The following is a 21,171-nucleotide window of genomic DNA, read 5'->3' as shown; positions in this document are numbered from 1 at the left end:
AGCAATGATTGGGTACATGAAGTGACACGGGCAAATGTATAATGACTATTCATTCCATGCTATGGTCTAAACACATTAAGTGTGCATATGCATTCCATATTAGAGATCGCATAGCGCGCTTTGATTGTCAAATATGACGTTTTAAGGGCCTAAAAACTGCGGGAGGATATAATTTTTTGTGGATTGTGAATAAGGTTTCAGCTTAATTTATAATTATTTGACTTCCAGTTAGCCTTTTTTTAGGAAACATTATAATTACGTTGGACCAAATTAATAAGAAAATACGAATTTAATAGTCAAGCGATTTTTATGAGCTCTAAAAATTTATAAATTTGTATTGTCATTGTATTGTCAAAATGACATTGACATTTGCTATTGCCGACCATAGACGCCTTTGGATTTTAACCATAGACATTTTGTAAATTATTCAAATTGCTACAGTTAAAGAAAACGGTAGTTTTGCTCAATTCTCTGAGATACAAAATGAAACAAATAATACTTTTGGGAACTACTTTTTTCTAAAAATACACTAAATTCTCTTAAATAGTTTCGAAGCTTTTAATTCGTATAAAGGAATCTCAATGTATGAATTGTGCTATTTATGTGTGAAGCGAATGTGCCAGCTAATGTGAATGATATTTGACATAAACTTTTGATTCATAATTCACGATTTCAAGTACGTAATATAAATATAAAAATAATGTATTCCAGGCGAAATATCCTCTTATTAGTTAACTCTTAAACCTTAATCTTTATATTATTTATTTTGTGGGTATGATTTTTTAAAATGAGACGTTTAATTGTTAAATATTACGAATAAAATTCAAGTACTAACCAGATCAGGAACTGCTCCAATGTCAATAGGTGAATCGAAGTCATCGTCATCATCATCATAACCGCTGTAGTCCGCGGGATCTTCTTCGCCATCATAATTGTCGTAATCACCTGAACCATCCATTGGATCCGACTGAAAGTGTGGTATATGGTATGGGATAATGTCACTTCACATATTATGGTTTATCTCTTCCCTGAATGTATATTTTAGAACTGCCCTCATTGGTTTGCAAAAATATTAATATTTTTAAGTCAACATCTGTCAAAGTAGACATGGGGAGAAATTGTCTGTGCCAAAAAATTAATCTGGAATTGTATAGGAAATCCACCATTCAGAGATCTTCCTACTAATATCTTATTAGACTACTAATAATTCATAATTTCATTATTGATTTTGATCAATTTCTTCTATTTGTATTTGTACAAGATCTGCATATCAATGAAAATATTTATTTAGTAAAAATGTGGATTATATTATTTATTAATCTATTTCGGGTATGTCGTAGAAGAGAAAGATGAAGTCGTCACTGATAGATAGATAAATTGTTAAATGTAGTGATAGTTTAAACTATTTCTGTTTTTAGTATTACGATCGACGATCCTCTGGGAGCAAACTGTTTGGAATAAATACAGTTAAAACTTACAATATTATCATTGAAAATAAATGAGTTTTATCACTTGAATTAATTACCTGTCTTTTAAGCCTGGAGTTAGGCTTAACAGCAAGCAGCCTCCAGCCCAAAACTGGAAGCTGAAGTAATTGGTGAAGAGTGCCATCTCTTGACTGCTCCCGTAAACCCGCTACCAGCACCTTGTGTCTACTCCATAGTTTTTCTCCACATCCGACCTAAAATGGCATATTCTTAATTTAGATTGCTAGAAGCTGGCGCTAAACCCCTTTTTCAGGAACAATATCACGATAGCTGCAGATTTCTTTTTTTTCCATATTTTCTTCTTTTTAATCAAAGCCTGAAGGAGGTTGTGAATTATCTCTATCTTAAATACTTGACTCAATATATAGTCACTCAATCGAAATTATTAACATTAAAAAAAACCAGTAGCGCTACAACCCATTAGATCTTAGATACATAATTCTGCATCTATTTCGTAATCATATTTTTACGTGATGAGTCTTCTGTTCCTGATATACGCCGTCAACTTTTTGAGTCTCAGGCATCACGATGTTTTGTTCCACCGACCGAGCGAGTATTAAGCGCGCTCAAAGATAGATAGTCCATTAGAGCAGTCCCTAAGTTTGTCGGTTCGAAACAATTGGCGAACATTACCATGATATGGCCTTTAAAGCGAAACTGGTTACAAAATATTTTTTTTGTGCTCTTAATTACAATTCAGTTATAGTTTAATCATTACCACAAATATTATGCCGGCACAAATCAACAATACAACTTTTATAAACCAATAAATATATATATATAGGGTTTTGAATATAATAACTTACATTTAAATAAATGGCAGTGGTCGCTTCGCTGTGTCTTCGTTTCGTTGTTCCCGGACCGCTCAATATGACCGCGTGACCTTGTGTATGCTCCACTTTGTAGGGCTCCATCCAGAACTCATCCTGGAATGAATACAACATTTTTAGTACAAAAAATCGAGGGCAGACAGGCGCATACTAAAGATTTGAAATACTAATAATAATAATAAAAGCCTTAATTGTTGTATTTACATATTAGGTAGATAAAGGTGTGAAATACTAAAAAAATACACTAAGAATAAATACTAATAATTAATCAGCAAGCTGGTTGATTCGATTATTCAGCTTGTCCTTGGGCATAGGCCTCCTCTAAAGCCTTCCAATCTTCTCTGTTTCGAGCTTTACGCATCCAATGACGGCCAGATACTCTCCGAAAATCATCCTTCCATCTTTTCATTTGTCTTCCTCGTTTTCTTTTGTCATTGCAAGGAAGTCATTCCGTCACTTTCTTTCACTTTCTTTGTCTTTCTATATCTTCTCTCATAATGTGTCCTGTCCATTCCATTTCATTGATCTAATAACTAACTTTTAAACCAAAGCTGAATGTAGCCGATATTTTTGGGACCGGATTTGTTCACATTACTAGCTTACTCCTGCTTAATTCGGATATATTGTCGTTAGCCTGAATAAAGCCTCCTCAATAAATGTACATATTTTTTTTCAATTCAAACCAGCCAACAAACTCAACTTAATAATATAATATATAATGAAATACTACTGAAATTTCGGAGGTTTTATCTTCGCCAGGAATTTTAAAATCGAAATATGGGATTCGATAACATAAGCCCTTAGGCGTTGCTATTTAAGCCAAAATCAATAAAGCTGCAAGAAAAACTGGACAGTGCTTTGCTGTAAGCTTTTTTTATGTAACAGGAGGCCAACGGGCTGATCCTCCTGATCCTGATGTATGCAAAAAATTGTTACGCCATGGTTATTAACTATTTAATCACCTTCCTAGAAGTGGTGCTTTTATAGTGTGGGCGAGTAAGTATGTAGATTTTTGACACCAATTCTAAATAATTTAACTTACCTATTATTACAAAATAAAATTTATATGACATTTGCATGCCTATTTCTAATTTTATTTATTATATTATTATGCGGATTTTTATAATTAATGTATCTAATTGTACCACTATCTTAGCAAATAATGAATTTATATAATTTATTTAAAGAATAAGTACGCTCTTTCTTGAAGTCCTAAGTCGAATTGCTTCGGAAGGTGAATTATGACATAAAGGTATTTAATAATCTCTCTTCAAATACAACGTAATAAAAAGTAATGTATTCAATAAGTAATAAATTATCACGATCATAATGTTCACGTCAATGACAATCGAACGATAAAATTGCATCGTTAGATCGGTCATTGAACCGCTTCTGAGTTAATTTTTTTACCATTGCGCATACATAAGCACGCAAACACGCATATTAATTGGTTATATTAGTGTCACTGTCTTTCTCTTTAAGGGCGATAGAGATGACTAATCTTTAAATATCATTATTACAATCACGGAATGTACGCTTCCCTTCGAACTCAATGCCTAATAAAATTACGAAGCGTCGCGCCAGACAAATTGTATTAAATCGCAGCCATACATTACATTAGCGGAAACTGGTACAGATTAAATCGTTCCCTGGAATACTGGAAATATATATTTGAAAATGGAACGAATTGTTTTGTTATTAACTAACCTATATTGAGGTACGAAGAAGAAATTGTATACTAAACAGTCATTTCAATCGAAGTAGGTATATTTTTTATCCAATTTTATGAGTATAGAACCTAAGTTTGGTATAAGAAAACTTCTGATAGTATATGTATAGCTTCTCAGCGGAACTAATTAAAAATGCTCGGAGCGTATCGATTTGATGATCTATCAATAAGCCCTTTGAATATTCATCTTATGAGTATCTCGGCTCGTTATATATAACAAGTTCGTTGCTTCCCTACACCGATACAAACATTATATTCACGTTAGTTAAATCTTCAGTCTTCGAATCATTAAACTCGCATTAATATCGAACGGGTCGTAATTTCTACGAACCATAAATATTGAGACATAATAATCATTGTAATATTGAAAAATGCGTTAAAACGTAAAAAGTATTTTTTTAATACTGTGACATCATGGACTAATTTAAGTCTTAGTCTTACTAATTTTAGCAGCTAAACAGTGGTTAGTGGCATTTTTCATTTGTTATTTAGCTTTATTAGTACTAATTTACTAAACTTTAGCACATAAGCCAAGTAAATAATGTAATAAATTCGTGTAAAATAAAAAAAAAACTTTCTCGACTCTTTTGTCCTACAAACATAACTACATGTAAGAAACATTTTGGCCTTTTAGAACAAGATAGTTGACTGGTGCACTCGCAGTGAATTTCCCAAAATCAAAAGAAGATCAACGACAAGTTTCTAAACATCGTTTAAAAAAAAATCATACCCCGTCAAGCGCCATGAAGCTAGCTAATTCCATGAGCGCTCGTATTCTATGACGCGGCAGTATCTTGTGGAATGCCGTATCTATGAGTATAACTAGGACCAGTCTGCTTTCGTTGTTAATACACGTCCCATATCGAGACTGCGGCTTTTCTTCGGATTTCTTCACCTATAAGACAATTATTCATTATTTTAAGTTCAGTCAAACTCAAATTTAAAATTACTTTATTCATGTACAGAAACAATGTTATTGATTCTAAATTTACATTATCAAGAAAAACTGGCAAGAAACTCTCCGCCATTCTTTTTAATCGCTAAGTTTTAAGTCATATAAATTTTTTGAACTGGAGCCAATCAATCCCAAGGATTAGGATAATTTAAATATTAATTAAATTCATAAATCGTATTATTGATTAATTTACGTTTAACTTGAGAGCTTTGAATTAATTCAGTGATCATTCTTCAATTGCCCTAGGGTAAGTTGTAATAACAAATACAATATCCATACATTACTATATATTTGGAGGAGACTTGATAAAAGCAAGAATGCAAGATGTTATTTATACCTACAATAGAAAAATAAACATAATTTAACGTCCCTAATATCTGAAATAAAAGGCTTTCACGATTATAGTATTTCAATGAGTACTTACCTCAACGGTAAATGTATCCATGGCAGTCAAGCCATGTGTGCGCCCATGAGCAGTTACCCTAAAGTTGTGTGAGCCTATGTCCTGCCGCTGCGGGACCCCGCTGATCAAACCGTGTTTAGTGTCCACGGCTAGCCAACTGGGCAGGCGGCGGCCATCTTCACTTCGGACCTTTATTTAAAGTATATCAAAGAGTCTATATTATAAATAAACTGCAACCTTCAATACTAACTTAGGTGTGTAAGAATAAAAGTTAATGACCCGTGACCCAGCCAAACGTAACTATTGAATCAAGGTATTTTAACAATAAAAAAACTGGCTATGTCTAATACTCTTAATAATAAAATTAAAATGCACAGGCTGACACGGTCCAGTGTTAGCTTGTCTCGCTATCGGCCGCTTTCTAAAGTTGATCTATAATCTAATATCCAATCCAGATTTTCGCAAATTTAAAATGATAATTGTCAAAATTCAATCTGTCGAATCCAAGGCTATTAACAAAACGATCCATCGATCGGTTATTGAAAAGTATTTTATGTGAAATGGACTGTAATATGAATGTCTAATCATAAACATTGGATTAGGATTAAGTATAGAGCGGCCAGTATATAGTTTTACTCAAAAACTCGTGAGGCAGATAGCTTGCTTAAAGAAAAATGTATGAATATACATGGACAGCCACAAAAAGTAAGCGCTTCTGGAACCATATTTCAAATATAGAACACACTTGCACTCTCATACACCAAATGTTAGATCAACATTCGAATCAGTTCGGTCTCGAATTTTGGCTTTGAAATCGAGAAGTAGGTCAACTGCGCATGATTGATTACCGTCACGCGGTGGAGATGTCTTAGGAAATACCTGACACCAAACAAAGAAGTGCCTTTTATTAAATTCAGTATTTCTTATAAAAATATATGATAATTCGTTGAAGAAAATAAAAATATACGAATAGACATTCGCTTAGGTTAACTTTTTCTTAAAACACAATTTTACGAAAAAAAAAAAAGAATAATTTAGTTAATAGTGTAATATAGATTAGATTAGTTCTTATAAATGCGTGGTTAACAAGAACGTGATATGACATTATTGTAGTGAGCAGTGTTGGCCTAGTGGCGCTTTATTGCGCGACTCTCACCCCTGAGGTCGTGGGTTCGATCCCTGGCTGTGCACCAATGGAATTTCTTTCTATGTGCGCATTTAAATTTGAAAATTGCTTTTTAGATTTAAAAATTATCATGAAACACATTCAGAAACCTGAGGCCCAGACATAATGCCACTGTTTTCTTGTTATTGTAGTGAGATTTAGGCTTCAATCATAACATCGAATAGTTATCTGTAAACATTATAGAAGTCTGTGTCTCACTTTGATGATTCGAAAAATCTCCACAGTCCTAGTCGAGAAAATTCGAATATCGAACTCTTTACGAAATCAAAAGACTTTATGTTATTGCTTTTATATGATAAAAATAAACAAATACCGTACCTTATATGCTAAAACTTCTCCGGAAAACGCTTCTTTTGGGATTTCCATGCGGAACAAATGTCCCACATAGGCCGATGTATCAGGAACACCCCATAATCTCCGTAGGCCATTTTTTGCTATCTCTGAATGGTTTGCTGTCAGCTCAACCTAAACGTAATAGAAATGGGCTAATGCTGACAAATGCTTCCATGAATTTTTTGAGGAAATTTATTTCATAACTGACGCATAAAATATTTTCCATAGTGTGTACGTGTGTATGTTTCTGACATTCGTATCATTTATGATATATGATATTTATATTAAAAATCCATGTGGTGTATTAAGTTTAGTAACCTTATGAAGACATATTATATTCTTATAGATCTAGTCTATGGTCTGTAGACAGCAGATTACTCTTAACATACAAACTAAGTCTATCAGTAACCAAATTATGTGATTTATACCTAGAAATTTATGTACAATCTATTCTGTCTCTTAAGATGAAGAGCTCCCTATGGATACCATTATTACGTCACTAATTTTCTCCCACCTTTAATTAGGTCAATCTTTAAAATATAAATTAATTTTTAATAATATTTACACTGCACCAATATATTAGGTAACAAGCCTTTAACGTAGGCATAATACACATTATTAAATTAAATTTTATTACCATTTCTTTCCTTAGAGAATTATTGGGGACAGAGAACCGTCCTTGTACTTGAGGTCGCTGCTAAATTACTGTTTTTGTTAATTATTTCTGAATAACAACAATTATAAGATTGAAACATTTACGAAAGGATTTAATTAAATACCTGTGTCTTTACTACATCATGGAAGATTACTTGCCTAATTTAATATACAATTTAAATCTAAACTAATTTACTAATATTACTTATTACTATTACTTACAACAACTAATAAATGGAAGACACTCTATTATTGTGTTCTGGGACACGAAAGAAATGCAATAAAAAAATATTAAATACTACTAAGACCTAATTCGGCGGTGGTTGTTGGTATCAAGGTGAGGGTAACTTAAACAACACAAGGTTATAGTTAAACAATAATACTTAGGGCCTGTTTCACAATGTATGGATAAAGTGTCAAATAGCTATGCAACACATAAATTATTAAAAAGAAGTTAAGAAAGATAAAAGTTCCAAATAAGATACTTCACATTTCATGACGTATAGCGCTATCTGACAGTCGTGAAACGCAAAAATACTATTTATCCTACGAATAAGTAATAAATAGCTTATTTGGAACTTATCCGGACATTGTGAAACAGGCCCTTAATATGAAAAACTTAAACGAAAAATTTATTCGAAGCAAATATAAATTATATATGCCCAACTGGCGTTCAGTTACCTGAAACTCTTCGTTGTTATCAAAGGCGAAGTCGTCATCATGTCGCGTGAGCGCTAGCGGGCAAAGGAGCAGAAGGGCGCAAGCCACGTACCGCCACAGGCCCATCTCGACCGCTGAGAAGCGCTTCCCAGCTCTCTCTCATAAGCTCATTGCGATCCACCAACTGCAAAAGTAAATTGTTTACAAAACATTAACAACGTCGTTTAATACGCGAAACAAAACAAAATACAGTTTATTTGTACAATTGACTAATAGGTTATATTATTATGTGAATAATGGGAACGATAATCGAACGTGCATATTTAAACAATTCATAGATAATAAACATATGGCATATTCACAGACTATAAGATACTTTTGACATTTTAGACCCAGAGAGTCGCGGGATGACTGAGGTGTAAAATTCGGCAGTCGTTTGATATTTATTGGTATTGGTGCAATTGTTATTATAAATCGTATTTATACACAATAATATGCGTTGTTTCACTGCGTATGCTGGATTCAGAGAAGAGTGTCGCGTCATATATTACAAATATGTATGCGAGTTTTTAAGTTGAACATTTTGCTATGTGCTTCTTGAAGGTGTATCATGATAATACGTTAAAATAGTGAAATTATATATTACTATCTAATTAAGTTGTAATACGACATAAGATATCCAATCATACATTGTTCTCTAGTACTTTAAATAAAAGCTAAGGAATTCACGATGTCAAAACTTTATAATTCCCTGCAGTTTTAAAAATACAAATTACTCTATATTGAAGCTAAGTAGATAATTATGAAACAGAGCAACAAAACCCTATAAAAAGATGAAACAATTTCAAGGTCGTATTAAGACATTCCCTTGTAAAACAAACAAGGGATCCTTTGAATATTGCTTACAAATGACTAATAAATACAGAGTGGGGTGGAGTTGCGAACGGAAATGACTGATACTGTTACTAAAGGCGCGTGCTGCCGCATAATTAAACAAAAATAGAAGCTTTTCAATGGCCTCTTTCCTTTAACTAAGTATCGCTATTAGAATCTTGGTACTTAAAGACTTTGGGTTGTAGCTTGATCACTGTGAGCTCAGGTAGAAGTATCTCAAGCCTAGTGTAGTAGTAACTTATATATTTTGCCTATTCATAAAAATTAATCAGTCTGAATGCGTTCGTTAAAATACATATAGCAACCAAAGCTGAATTGGGCATTATTTTTTGCAAGACCCTGCAGAAACATTATACCATTGACATAATTAAATGAAAAGGAGGGCATCTGGCGGCCTTATCGCTTTGGAGAGATCTCTTGCATGCAACCACTATATTACTTTATTTTAATTTTGCTCGTAAACATCACACAAGGAGACCAATCAGATACTCATGAAAATATGCAAAGGATCTCGTACACGTGTTAAAATAACACGACCATTACATTCAAATTTCCTACAATCGGGTAGCTCGCCCAATATCGCAGCACACAACTCACTATGGGACTCTTTATATCACATTGTTACAGCAATTCTTTTTGTATTGCTTTGATAATTTACTTCTTCACTTTATTTGTATAGCGAAAGCCAACATAACATAATATAAACTAATAAACAGACAAAATAAGAAAACTTATTAGAAGGATGCTTGAATTTTGAGCAAGAGTATGTCACTTGACAATTAGACATAAGCAAAATCTATCGTTGAAGAATTATACTCTGTCGCTTGCGATATCTACATCCTTATTGTGTAGCTGTCTTTATGTGTATGATTCAGAGTTGAAACTTAATGATAAGTGTAGTGTATTGGCTAAATAAAGTGTTGCTTGGTTGTCTCATGCGCCTACGTCACGAGTCATTCGTAAACCGACACCCGAGCGGGGCGGTTATGTTTAGGACGATTATATAGGTGTTGTGGTGCTGGTGAGCCATCAAACACGATCCAAGAGGCTGGACATTACAATAAGTATGTTTAAAAAGTATTGAGACGGTCCAGAATAGCACGCTCGTTAGGCTTTGATATCTTAGAAAAAACAGTTCGTTTTTCTATCCATTTATTTATTTATACTTCATTACCTTATTCAAAACCATACACATACCAGAATAAAAAAAAAAACAGGTTACAAAAGTTATAAGGCAACGGGAGACCTTATCGCTTACAAGAGATTTCATCCAGACAACCCTAATATGAAACAAAGAAAAAGAAACACCAACAGAGGGTAGGGTACAATAAATGCACAATAATTTAAATACTGTATGCGCGGTCAGGTAACGTAAATGTTTAGTTTTCAATTCCAAGTTACCCTAGACAAGTAATGCATGACCTGAATAAAAACGAGATCCTGAAGATTGAAGGCGGTCGAGAATAAAAATTGCAACTTCAAGTACAAAACGTCTTTAATAATTAATATTTTTTTTTACAGTATACCTACATAAGTTCATTTTCTAGATTCTTTCTTAAGGTATATATTTTTTATAAGAATTTTAAAGGTCAAACGTGTCTTGAAAAATAGCGCGAAAATTTTTAATAAGAAAATTTTTGGGCTTTTACTTACTACTTAATAATTCCAAAAAGCAGTGGCGCTGCAACCTCTTTTGGTCTAGGCCTCAGATTTCAGTTTCCTCACGATGTTTTCCTTCACCGTTCGAACGATTGTTATATGCGCACATCGACATAAAGTCCATTGGTGTCCAGCCGGGGTTCGAACTTACGACCTCAGAGATGAGTCACACGTTCAAGCCACTGGGCCAATACTACTCTCTTTAATAATAATTATTCTACGTAATAGGTCACGTAATATATACGTTTTAATATACGTTTGTGTAATAGTTTGAGCTTTTTTACAGACGAAACCTAAACACAAAATATCGTTTCGCAGGTTAAATTTCTGCATTACTAAGCTTTCTAAGTAGAGAATATACTGTCGTTAATACAACACGTTACAGACTCTGTAAATACATATAATCTGTGGCATAAGCCTGAGCTTAATACCAACTTGTGTGTTCAACAGATGTTTAATATCGCCGTTATTGGTTAGATGAAAACACTTCAATTACTCAAGTTACATTGAATAAAACACAAAATCTTCAGCAGTGTTATGCATTAATATCCCTCTGTACAGTTAACAACTATTTTGTTGAGAACGTTAAAAAATTCAATAATACATTTTTATGAAAATAAATTTGTAATAATAAGATACACACACCTAACATTTTAAACAAATTCTATAATAATAATCTTAAAACTATAATTATATTTCTTTTACAAAGACATCTTATAGACCTTCTCCAATTGGTTTTCTCCATATCAATCTCTATAAATTGACCATTTTTTATGAATATTTCTATATATTCGGCTTTAATACTATAATATGAATTTTTATTGAGATTTAAACGCAAATTTGATTCGACGCGGACGGTTACTTTACAGTACATTAATACCGTAAATTAATAATAACAAAATTCAATTTTTATATATATTACCTCCCCCTTTTACGCAATAAAGCCAACTATTACAATATTAAAAACAAAAATCGTTAACAGCTTACACATGTTTTAAAATATTCAATACTAATAATTGTCTTTCATTAGTCTAGTACTTACTTGAAATGTAACATCATTCAATTAATTTATGTATATATGTTACTAATCCCAGTTAAAGTTAAACTGTTAGTTTCTCATAACTTACGGAGTTAAGTGTATGCGCATGTAATGTGCCTACTTAAAAATTTCTCACGCACAATTATCATTGTCACACGCAGAGGAATCAATTCATTCTAAAAAGAGCAAACAATAAATAATAGTGTTCCAAATTTAAAATACAAAATAAAATAAATATTTTGAAATAAATGTAATTAACTAATATGTTATTTTACAAAGTTAATAAACATTTGTCATATATACACTCTATTAACAAATTAAGCACAGATTAAATTTCATCACTACATTCTACAGATACTATTATGACAATTATAATAATAATAATCCAGTGGCGCTACAACTCAATAGGCCGTGATAGTGTCATCTGTTTCTTCTATCATTTATTTTTTTATTATATATATTTATATACAAGGGATCAGCTTTACAACTGTGTGTGTGTGTGTGCTTAACAAGTCGTAGACTAAGAAAGTTTTCTCACAATTGCTCTCACAGTAGCAGCAAGTCAATTGCGAATATAGACAAAAATCTAGTGATTCAGTCGTGATTCGAACAGTTGAGAGTCGCTTACTGCTTTCATTAACTCCGCAGGCTTACAAATGGATTTAATTAATCTACCGAAAATATTCGTTCTAGCTCAGTGTGACCATCGACTCAATTCGTTATTAATACACTAATATGTAATGCAATAACAATGTTAACTTCTATTTAAAGGTTCATAGCTTACGTAAAATGACGAAACGGGGGTAAATATAGTTTCGCGAATGCCTCTCAAACTCTATGAGGGTTACAACAATAGATTTCTTCCCTTCGCGATATCTCAAAGTTACCCCAACCCGACTTATCGAATTGAACTAACTTGTAAGGGAGTATGGGTCTTTGTCGTAATGCCCTGCTGTTTCCATTAGCAGGAGAGGAAATCAAAATTATTGCTCCTATTTGCTTTAACAAAACGGTGGGTGGAATGTCGATGAATGAACAAAAATTTTTGTTTTAACTATTACAATTACTGTAATAATAACAAAGATTTTTGTAAACTTTCTTCATAGAAATAAAAATTAGTGTTTATTAATACTTCAATACCGAACGGTGATATAAGTATTACAATTTTTCACACATCGGAGTCTCTTTTGTAAAAACTTCAAACAACTATTTCATTCGTAACAACTTCCAACAAATAGAACTTTAACTGTATTGAATTTCGCTAATTAACGCCATTGTTGCTTGAATTAATGAGTTCTACAGAGTACGGGTTTAGTTATTTATTGTAGGACAGTAATTAAACGGGTCAAACCTGCAACCTAGCAGGTGAGTTGCCGACCTTTCAGAGTCTTTGAACTAAGTTTGATTCCCTTTAAACATAAGTCTTCGTTATTAATTCCACCCCAAACCGCTGATCTGAGAAAAGGTTGTAACCTTTAAAGTTTCATTTTCATCTCGCACGTCACCTGCACGTGAAACAATGGGGCTTTTTGCCCTTTTTCTAACAATAGCCACATGGGTGGGCCCGGAGTAGCATACATATTTATAACACCTCAATACTTGGAAAGTCATTACGGTGCACATGCAAGTGCCTCATGACTTCCGTTTTTGAAATAGATTGACGTCTTTCTCGGAAGCAGCATCTATAAATATTTGAATTTCGAAAACATTGCATGGGCGTCGTTCAGTCTTTGTCGTTTTTTACGAGTCTTTTTATTGAGGGATTGCATTTGTACATCTGTTACACACTAGACTGATCACCTTATGAACATTATAAACACCTAGAAACTTTCTTGCAAAAATAGTTTCTGTACTTTGCAGTCTATATTATAACAGCGTAGAAACAATTTAACAAATGAACGACCGATTCGAAATGAACGTTTGCACCTGTACCAGTATTGACAACTCAAAAACCTTTTGGATGTGAGACGAAGATATCGGACTAAAAAAGGTTGTTTTAATTCTAATTTATATTTTTCTGTCATAACGTCGGAATGCTGTGGAATCGTTGAACTATATAAAAAGTTAAGAAAATTGCAGACTCTACCAATATTAGAATTGTCAATGTTTTCTTAACATTGAGACAATAATGACCTGAAATCAGACGAATTATAGTTGATAATATGAATTTATATACAATTGGTTTCCTTTTGCAGTAACTATAGACAACTTTCATGAATTTCGCTTAGAATTTCGTTGCTCGGAGCAGATTTTGTCCGAGCATTCAAAGGCATTTGGATTAAACAACCTTTTAATTTCCAAATTGGGAGTTGTTTTAACATTAAGCCTCGTTTTATGTTTAAGCCAGACCTATTTATACCTAAGATTTTAAATTGGAGTGCAGACATTACCTAATTCAATATATGAAGTTACCAAAAATTAATACAAAATATATTGCCCTAAAGAATATCATACAGTATGCAAATATGGACAAACGTTACCCCGTTTTTAAGGTGAAAAAGCCCACCAAGGAAAACAGAGGTCACCATATTGAATAGGGGCTGAGAAGCCTGTATTTAAGAGCAGCTTGATTTTGCCTGAACGCTGCGAGTGGAGCTTCAGTCTCCTCGCGCACTGCTGCTATCAAGGGCTAAACAGATCGTTTCCTTTCCGGCCTGTATAAGCAGGTCGCGAACCGAAGGGGGGGACACACACGAATGGGACTAAGCACACCCCTCTCTAGGGTCAGTACAACAGATATGCTGTATCTTATTTGTATAGGTATTATTTCAAGATATAAACGAAGCTAAATTATTAATGCTATGTAATTAGACATGCCCCTCCATGATATTTACGTAGATAGTTAAGTCGGGGCTTCTACAAGCTGAGCAAGAAGAAGCACCAAAAATATAAAAGTTCAGTAAAGTTCGATGCACTATCGAAGCCATTTTATGTATTTAGGTTAGCAGGGTTAGCGTAATCAGGTTTGATACAGCTTGAATTATTCAAGAGACAGCTTATTGAATATGTACTGGAACTTGTAATATAAACATTAACTTTATGTTCTCGGCAATAGCGGTTATAGAATAGAAATATGGATAACGTGATTATTTATAAGAGATTAATTTTCTGTTTCGAAGCGCAGAGACTGATTGAATATATGAATACATATTAAGGCCTGCATTCACTTTGATTATGATTAGTGATTAGGAGAAAACAAGTGTGGACAGCGACTGATTAGTGCAGGTGATTAGTTGTAAACCGGCATTGTCAAGGCATATACAATTACTCTAGATTAATGTTTAAAGAACTTTATTTCTCATTACAAAACAGATATATTTTATTTACATGAGAAACTTAATATTAATATGTATATATTATATACGAGCGAGATACACGTCGCCATTAGCCGTAACAATTTTAGTCAGCTATGTTCATTCTAACATGCATCTTTAATGCCTTTTTGAATTTGTCAAACACTCCAATATTGCGAATTTGAGATGGTAATTGGTTAAATAATTGCACACCCTCATACCTAATAGATTTCTTCAAATAATTTGTACGCGGCTTCGGTAAGATAAGCAAACTCGCTCGACGAGTATTGCGTGTCGTTGTGTGTTTGATTTTTTTAAACGACAAGCAACTATGGGTAGAGTTATTTAAAAATTTTTTTATCAAGATACAGGTGCTATATACATACAGTTTAAATTTTTAAATTAAAAGATTAATTGTTGCAGTAAAGAAAATAATAAACTATTAGTATTTCTATTTGGAAACATCTGTCAAAGCCGTTTTCTATTACTTTCAGTTAGTTCTTAGTTCAGTCTGGTAGCTTAATAACGAAAAGGCTGGACTATGTAATCGTTTTTCACTTTTATATACCTTAAATTTTTAATAGGCCAATAAAGTATTCATGAATAAATTGACTTTTTAAAGTACATACACATAAAGTTTCATGATTGCCTGATAGTAATAATATTTACTTAAAGATTTCAGAAACAATTTTAAATTCATAGAAATTAGATTAATTTATTAAAATATTGCATTTCCAACTTGAAAATTATGCAGAATCCCATTTCAATTGCAAATTTTGATGTTATCACCTCTTCAGCATTGTCATTAATTTTTGAAGTCACTGTGGTGTTACTTGACGTTCTTAAAAAAACACAGTATAATAACAATGAAACGACCTGTATAGAGGTTGCTCTTTGAAATCCATCACGCGTATGGACAATTTTATGAGGCCGTCAAAATGGCACGTCCATTTTGTTTCAGCCATTGTTAGTGAATTATCGCTGTTTTTTATGTAACAGGGCAAACGGGCTCACCCGATGTGCCTATGGACTCATATTGCAAGACAAGCAAGTTCGGCATTTTAAGAATTACTTTCCTTTATTGGATTCTATGTGTATCGTTGTTTATGACATTTCTATAGATGTTATCATCGCTACCATTATACAAATAACGTTAATGTGTATTCTGGGAAGAGATCAAATTTATGTTGAAAACCAGGTGTTTTTATCAAGGTGGTGTTTTTTTTATTGATGCAACGCGTAAGGGACGGTTCTATATTTGATCTTGATAACGAATTGTTTTATCATAACATGGGTTACTGGCAAGGTGTAAAATGATGTAATATTTATTACCACAAGGCCACAAAAAACTGAATATATTCATTAAAAAAATTGATTCTACTATTTACACTTTTTAAACACATAATTGACGTCTAAACTACTTTTACCATTACTAGAGAGCAATACTCGTAATATATTTCGAGACTGTTATGATATCCTCGTATGTCAAATTGAAAAAGTAAACATTTATTTTTTATTCTTAGACTCTTACGCCATTTAACTGGTATAATCTAACGAAGTAAGGAATTATGTTATTAATTAAGTCCTTTTACCATCCAAAACTAGGTTAAAGCCGCACAATAATATTTTAACGAACATTTACGAAATGAAACATTTTTTTCGTTTCCTGTTCTCTCTTCTGGACATACGAGGTTATCATTCTACAGCGACAATTTGTATAATACTTATATACCTGGAAAGTCTTTTATAAATACATAACAGCCGCAATTGAAAGTTACGAAGGTAATATTACGTAACCAAACGCGTATGAAACTTTTAATGAGACTCTAAATGTAATAAACTTAGTATGGCGGGGTACTCCAACTTTTGAAGTTAATATTCGCTTTTACCTCGAAATAACTAATCATATTGGGTTTGTAGTAACTACTTAATGCTAGTGGTCAGCCTTTTGTAGTTAGAACAAACAGTAACAAATAATTACGCTGAACAAATACAAACCATTTTCGTTTCGCCAGGAATTCAGGGGATGATTATACTTGAGCAGTAAAGCACGGAAGTGGTACATTTAATCAAATTTAGACAATAATTTCGTGGTGCAACGAATACAAATAATTTGTCCCGTATATGTTTTTTTTTATAGAACTGGGGGCAAACGGGCAGGAGGCTCACCTGATGTTAAGACGAATATTAATTTATAACATAACTCAATTCAATTCAAAATCATTTAGGTAACTTAATGTACACTTATGAACGTCAAAAAAAAAAAGAAATATACATTAAATGCTTCTAATTTTACATTTACTGCCAGTTCTTAAATCAAGGACGTAGAACGGAAGGGAACTGGCGATAAACTCTCCGACACTCTTTTTAATCGCCACGTTTTTTCTGCAACCATTACACCATGTTCCATATGACATCGCAGATATCGATAACGCAGCAGCGCTATAGTTTCACTGTGCACTGCCTATTCAAACGCACCTATGAAAATAGAAAATGAAGTAGACGCGTATCTAACACAACACCCACTAAAACTGGTCTAAAAATATTTTTCATTAATGTCACCTGTCGACGCAGAAAAAATATTTTCGCCCGGTGGGAATGTGCAAATGGGATCGCCTGAGAAGTTACGAATGTTGTGTTTTATAAGATAGGTTTAGATAGTTTCAGTTATGAAATATCTTAGTAAAAAAATAATACTGTGTATTACTTATTGATTTGTTGCATTATTCGTATTCGTTGTCTGCAGTTAGTCAGAAAAAATCAAACAAATTCTATGATAGAATTGTTATCATTTGATTTTAGAAAACTGACTTTGTTTCATAGGATCACATTCTTAGATTTAATGACCGTCCCAGCGACAAAACTAATATTCCCATTAACTCAATTGTGATCGTATTTCGGCCAATATATGTCAAGCTAATCTGTTATTTAGGTGAATCCATGAATCACGGTTTATCTTAATGAATTGGCAAATGCAGGTGATTGGTTGTGCCAAGTCGTAATACTATTAATACACAAATCTACCAGGCCTACTTCTATTACTGGGCTATTATGTCCGACAGCTAGGCGGAGAAAATGGTGTCTAAAACGCATAAAACGGCGCTGCAACCCACAGACTGTCTTCGGCCAGAAGTCGACCGAGGTAACGCAAACAATCATTTTTTACGATTTCGCGCAGAGCAAGTATTTGTCAAGTTTCGAAAGATCGAGGAAAGCCAGCGAGGAATTTAATAGTATGCTGTTATGGCATAATAAGCTCTTCGTGTACTCCGATTGCCTCAGACAACATCTTACGCCCAAACCCGATAACCTATCTCAATCCATTTTTGACCACCCGAGATAGACATCTTAATCCCAATATATTTTGATATAAAGTGTGACAATAACCAATCGTCGGATTGTAGCCATCTGTCGATACAAGCTATTCACGGTAGGTCGGATCGGTGTATGTGGATAGACCTTTGTATGAACTGTGCCAATATCCTATCTTAATATTTTAACTTACACCAGTTTGTGAATTATCAAAAAGTTATTTGATATTTTTAACACATAGATATGTATATTTAAATATTATTTGTATGGTTTTATTTACTTTATATTGATTATTAAATATGAGAGTAAAGAGAGATGAGATTGCATTCTATCATCGCCATCTAAATTATGATAAAATTTAATAGAAACATGAGACCAGACATTAGCTTTATTATATCCAACGCAGCTATTAAAAAATTTATCGTAGCCATATTTTCTTATGATGTTATCATACCTTCTTCCGTTACCTTTGAGTTACGATGTCATTAACATTTTATACATTGTTTATTTCTGTATTGATAAATCTATTACAATGGTAGTTCATAAGAAACTAACTTTAATGTACTGCAGTTATAGTTTTTGTCAAGTCAATGTACCTGAATTAAACATCCATTGTATTCTATTTATTCATACATACAAATTACAAAAACATAAAAATTACTATCAGAGCAACGAATTAGCCTAATCAGACAGGCATTTAACTTAATTAAAGTTTAGAAATAAAAAAAACGAATTTATTTAGAATAATAAATTATTATCCAAAAGTATTACATTAAATCGATGATTAAAAACTTTTTTATTATTAATATAATATTAAAATTATATGTATCATCTATGAATGTTTTGGTAAATTATTATAAACCTTGACTTAAATAATATAAAATGTACGAACGTTCAGAAAAGAAATTGCGCACATTTAGAAGAAAAAAAACGTAGAATTTCTCGGAGATAAAATCTTAAAGTACGCCATTAAGCGTTCCGATGTTCGCAATTCAAATATTATGTTACCATATTGGATAAATCTTTTATAGGTTCCATTTTCTGGTTATCATAACCAGCGATTGCCAAGATTCCGCCTCGTATAAATAGAGAGGCTTGAATACAATTATTTACGCCTTTGATCTCACCGCAATTTAATTATATTTCGACTAAGATATTAATGCACAGCGTTCTTTATTAATAAAATTGATTCGTCTCGCTACTTCCGTTTATCGCTTTTTAATATTCACACTTTCTATCGTTTGTACAACTTCGAAACATTATTTTTCACTGAAAACGTGAATTCCAAGACAATTTCTGTATTATTTGTTTAAAAAGGCGCGTCTTTGTCTAATCTTGCACTTCTGTCATATATTTTTGCTGAGTTGAGTTTGAGTTGGATGTAAATAACTGAATAGTAAATCAATTGAATTCGTAATTTATTTTATAATTTATTGCAAACGATTGTTAATTATATTCTCGTTTGTGTTCTCGAACACCTAAAAACGCCATTTCAGTATTGACGTATCGAAGTGTCTATAAACCTATTATTACAATTAGCATATTGTTATACACAAAATAGTGTAATATAATCTCAATTTGACACACTTTACTCTAGAAATAGATACTATCTACCAACTCTTATCTCAGAACTGAGATCTTATCTTTCCTATGATAAAATATCGCTACTGTTTTGTTCCGTTAATTTTCATAACTTCTTATTTAAAGTCAAAAAGACTTACTACTTACTTTAAAAAAAAATCAAATGTCAAAACTAATTCCAAAAGTGATAAACCAAACGTTAAAAACCATTTTTCGTTGCTTCATTTTGCATTCGCTGGCGATTTCGAGTGCTATATAATGTGATCGTCAGCCATTCCGCTGCATGGAGTCCTGATTTACACCGCATCCCATATCGCCCTCGCTTTATATCGCACTTGTTTACGTTAAAAGCGGTCGCGGAAGCGGATCCCAGTAGTAGTAGTAACAACCCGCGAATATTCTGTCATTATGAGCCCACTTAACAATTAATCAGCCTTGTTTGATCTCTACCCTAAATTGGGTTTCTGTTTCTTTAAGCAGGAAAAAAATGAACGCGTTTACATATATTATTTTTTCCAATTATAATACTTAAATTATGGCATATATAAAACGATATAATAACTAAAGACTTTTTGTCGTTCCACCACCTGTATGTGGAGCTGTCCACTGAAGTAAAATATTTCCGAACCAATTGGACCTAGGGTCCTTCAAGAAAAAAAAAATAAAAAAATAAAATACGTTTATTTTGGAACATAAGATCTTCTAGGTATCACTTATTCCACGTCAATCAATTCAAACTTGTAGGCATCCCTACTCATCGGCAAAGACAGAGGGTGTAGGCCGAGAGAAAAAGCCGGCGTAAAAAACTCTCGGTACTCTTTTAAAAAAGCAAATCATCAAACAATATTTAAAACAAACATATCAAATTAATTAGAGGCAGCCTGCCCAGCACTAGTCCCAGGCCCTTTTATCAACTAGATAATCAATAACTTTATAGTAAGCCTTTTTACACAGCTTTTCTTTAATACATTTCTTAAATTTATTAAAAGGCAGAGATAAAAGAGCCTCTGGGATTTTATTAAAGAAGAGTATCCCTTTCCCCAAAAAAGAATTACTAACTTTACACAGTCTAGTACGGGGAAATTGCAGCCTGCGTTTGTTCCGAGTATTGACATTGTGCGTATGTTCTAATCTAGTATATTTATCACTATTTTTG

General features: G+C 32.9%; 1 protein-coding gene across 4 annotated transcripts in view; it reads right to left on the bottom strand.

Annotated features, from left to right (window-relative positions):
* The window catches only part of LOC110991967 (dystroglycan 1), a 79,604-nt gene that overhangs the window by 10,822 nt on the left and 47,611 nt on the right, over positions 1–21,171 (bottom strand). For all 4 annotated transcript variants that reach the window (XM_022257580.2, XM_045634724.1, XM_045634726.1 and 1 more), the window contains 7 exons: positions 8,259–8,421; positions 6,909–7,055; positions 5,426–5,593; positions 4,777–4,941; positions 2,294–2,413; positions 1,526–1,681; positions 836–967 (listed from right to left, as the gene is read on the bottom strand). In XM_022257580.2, the coding sequence (XP_022113272.2) occupies positions 836–967; positions 1,526–1,681; positions 2,294–2,413; positions 4,777–4,941; positions 5,426–5,593; positions 6,909–7,055; positions 8,259–8,363 (993 nt within the window). In that variant the 5' untranslated portion in view covers positions 8,364–8,421. The remainder of the gene's footprint in view (positions 1–835; positions 968–1,525; positions 1,682–2,293; positions 2,414–4,776; positions 4,942–5,425; positions 5,594–6,908; positions 7,056–8,258; positions 8,422–21,171) is intronic.

This window comes from Pieris rapae, chromosome 3 (genome assembly GCF_905147795.1).
Source record: "Pieris rapae chromosome 3, ilPieRapa1.1, whole genome shotgun sequence".
Classification (NCBI taxonomy): domain Eukaryota; kingdom Metazoa; phylum Arthropoda; class Insecta; order Lepidoptera; family Pieridae; genus Pieris; species Pieris rapae.
The sequence above is the reverse complement of the archived record's forward strand: the minus strand, read 5'-3'. Positions and strand labels throughout refer to the sequence as shown.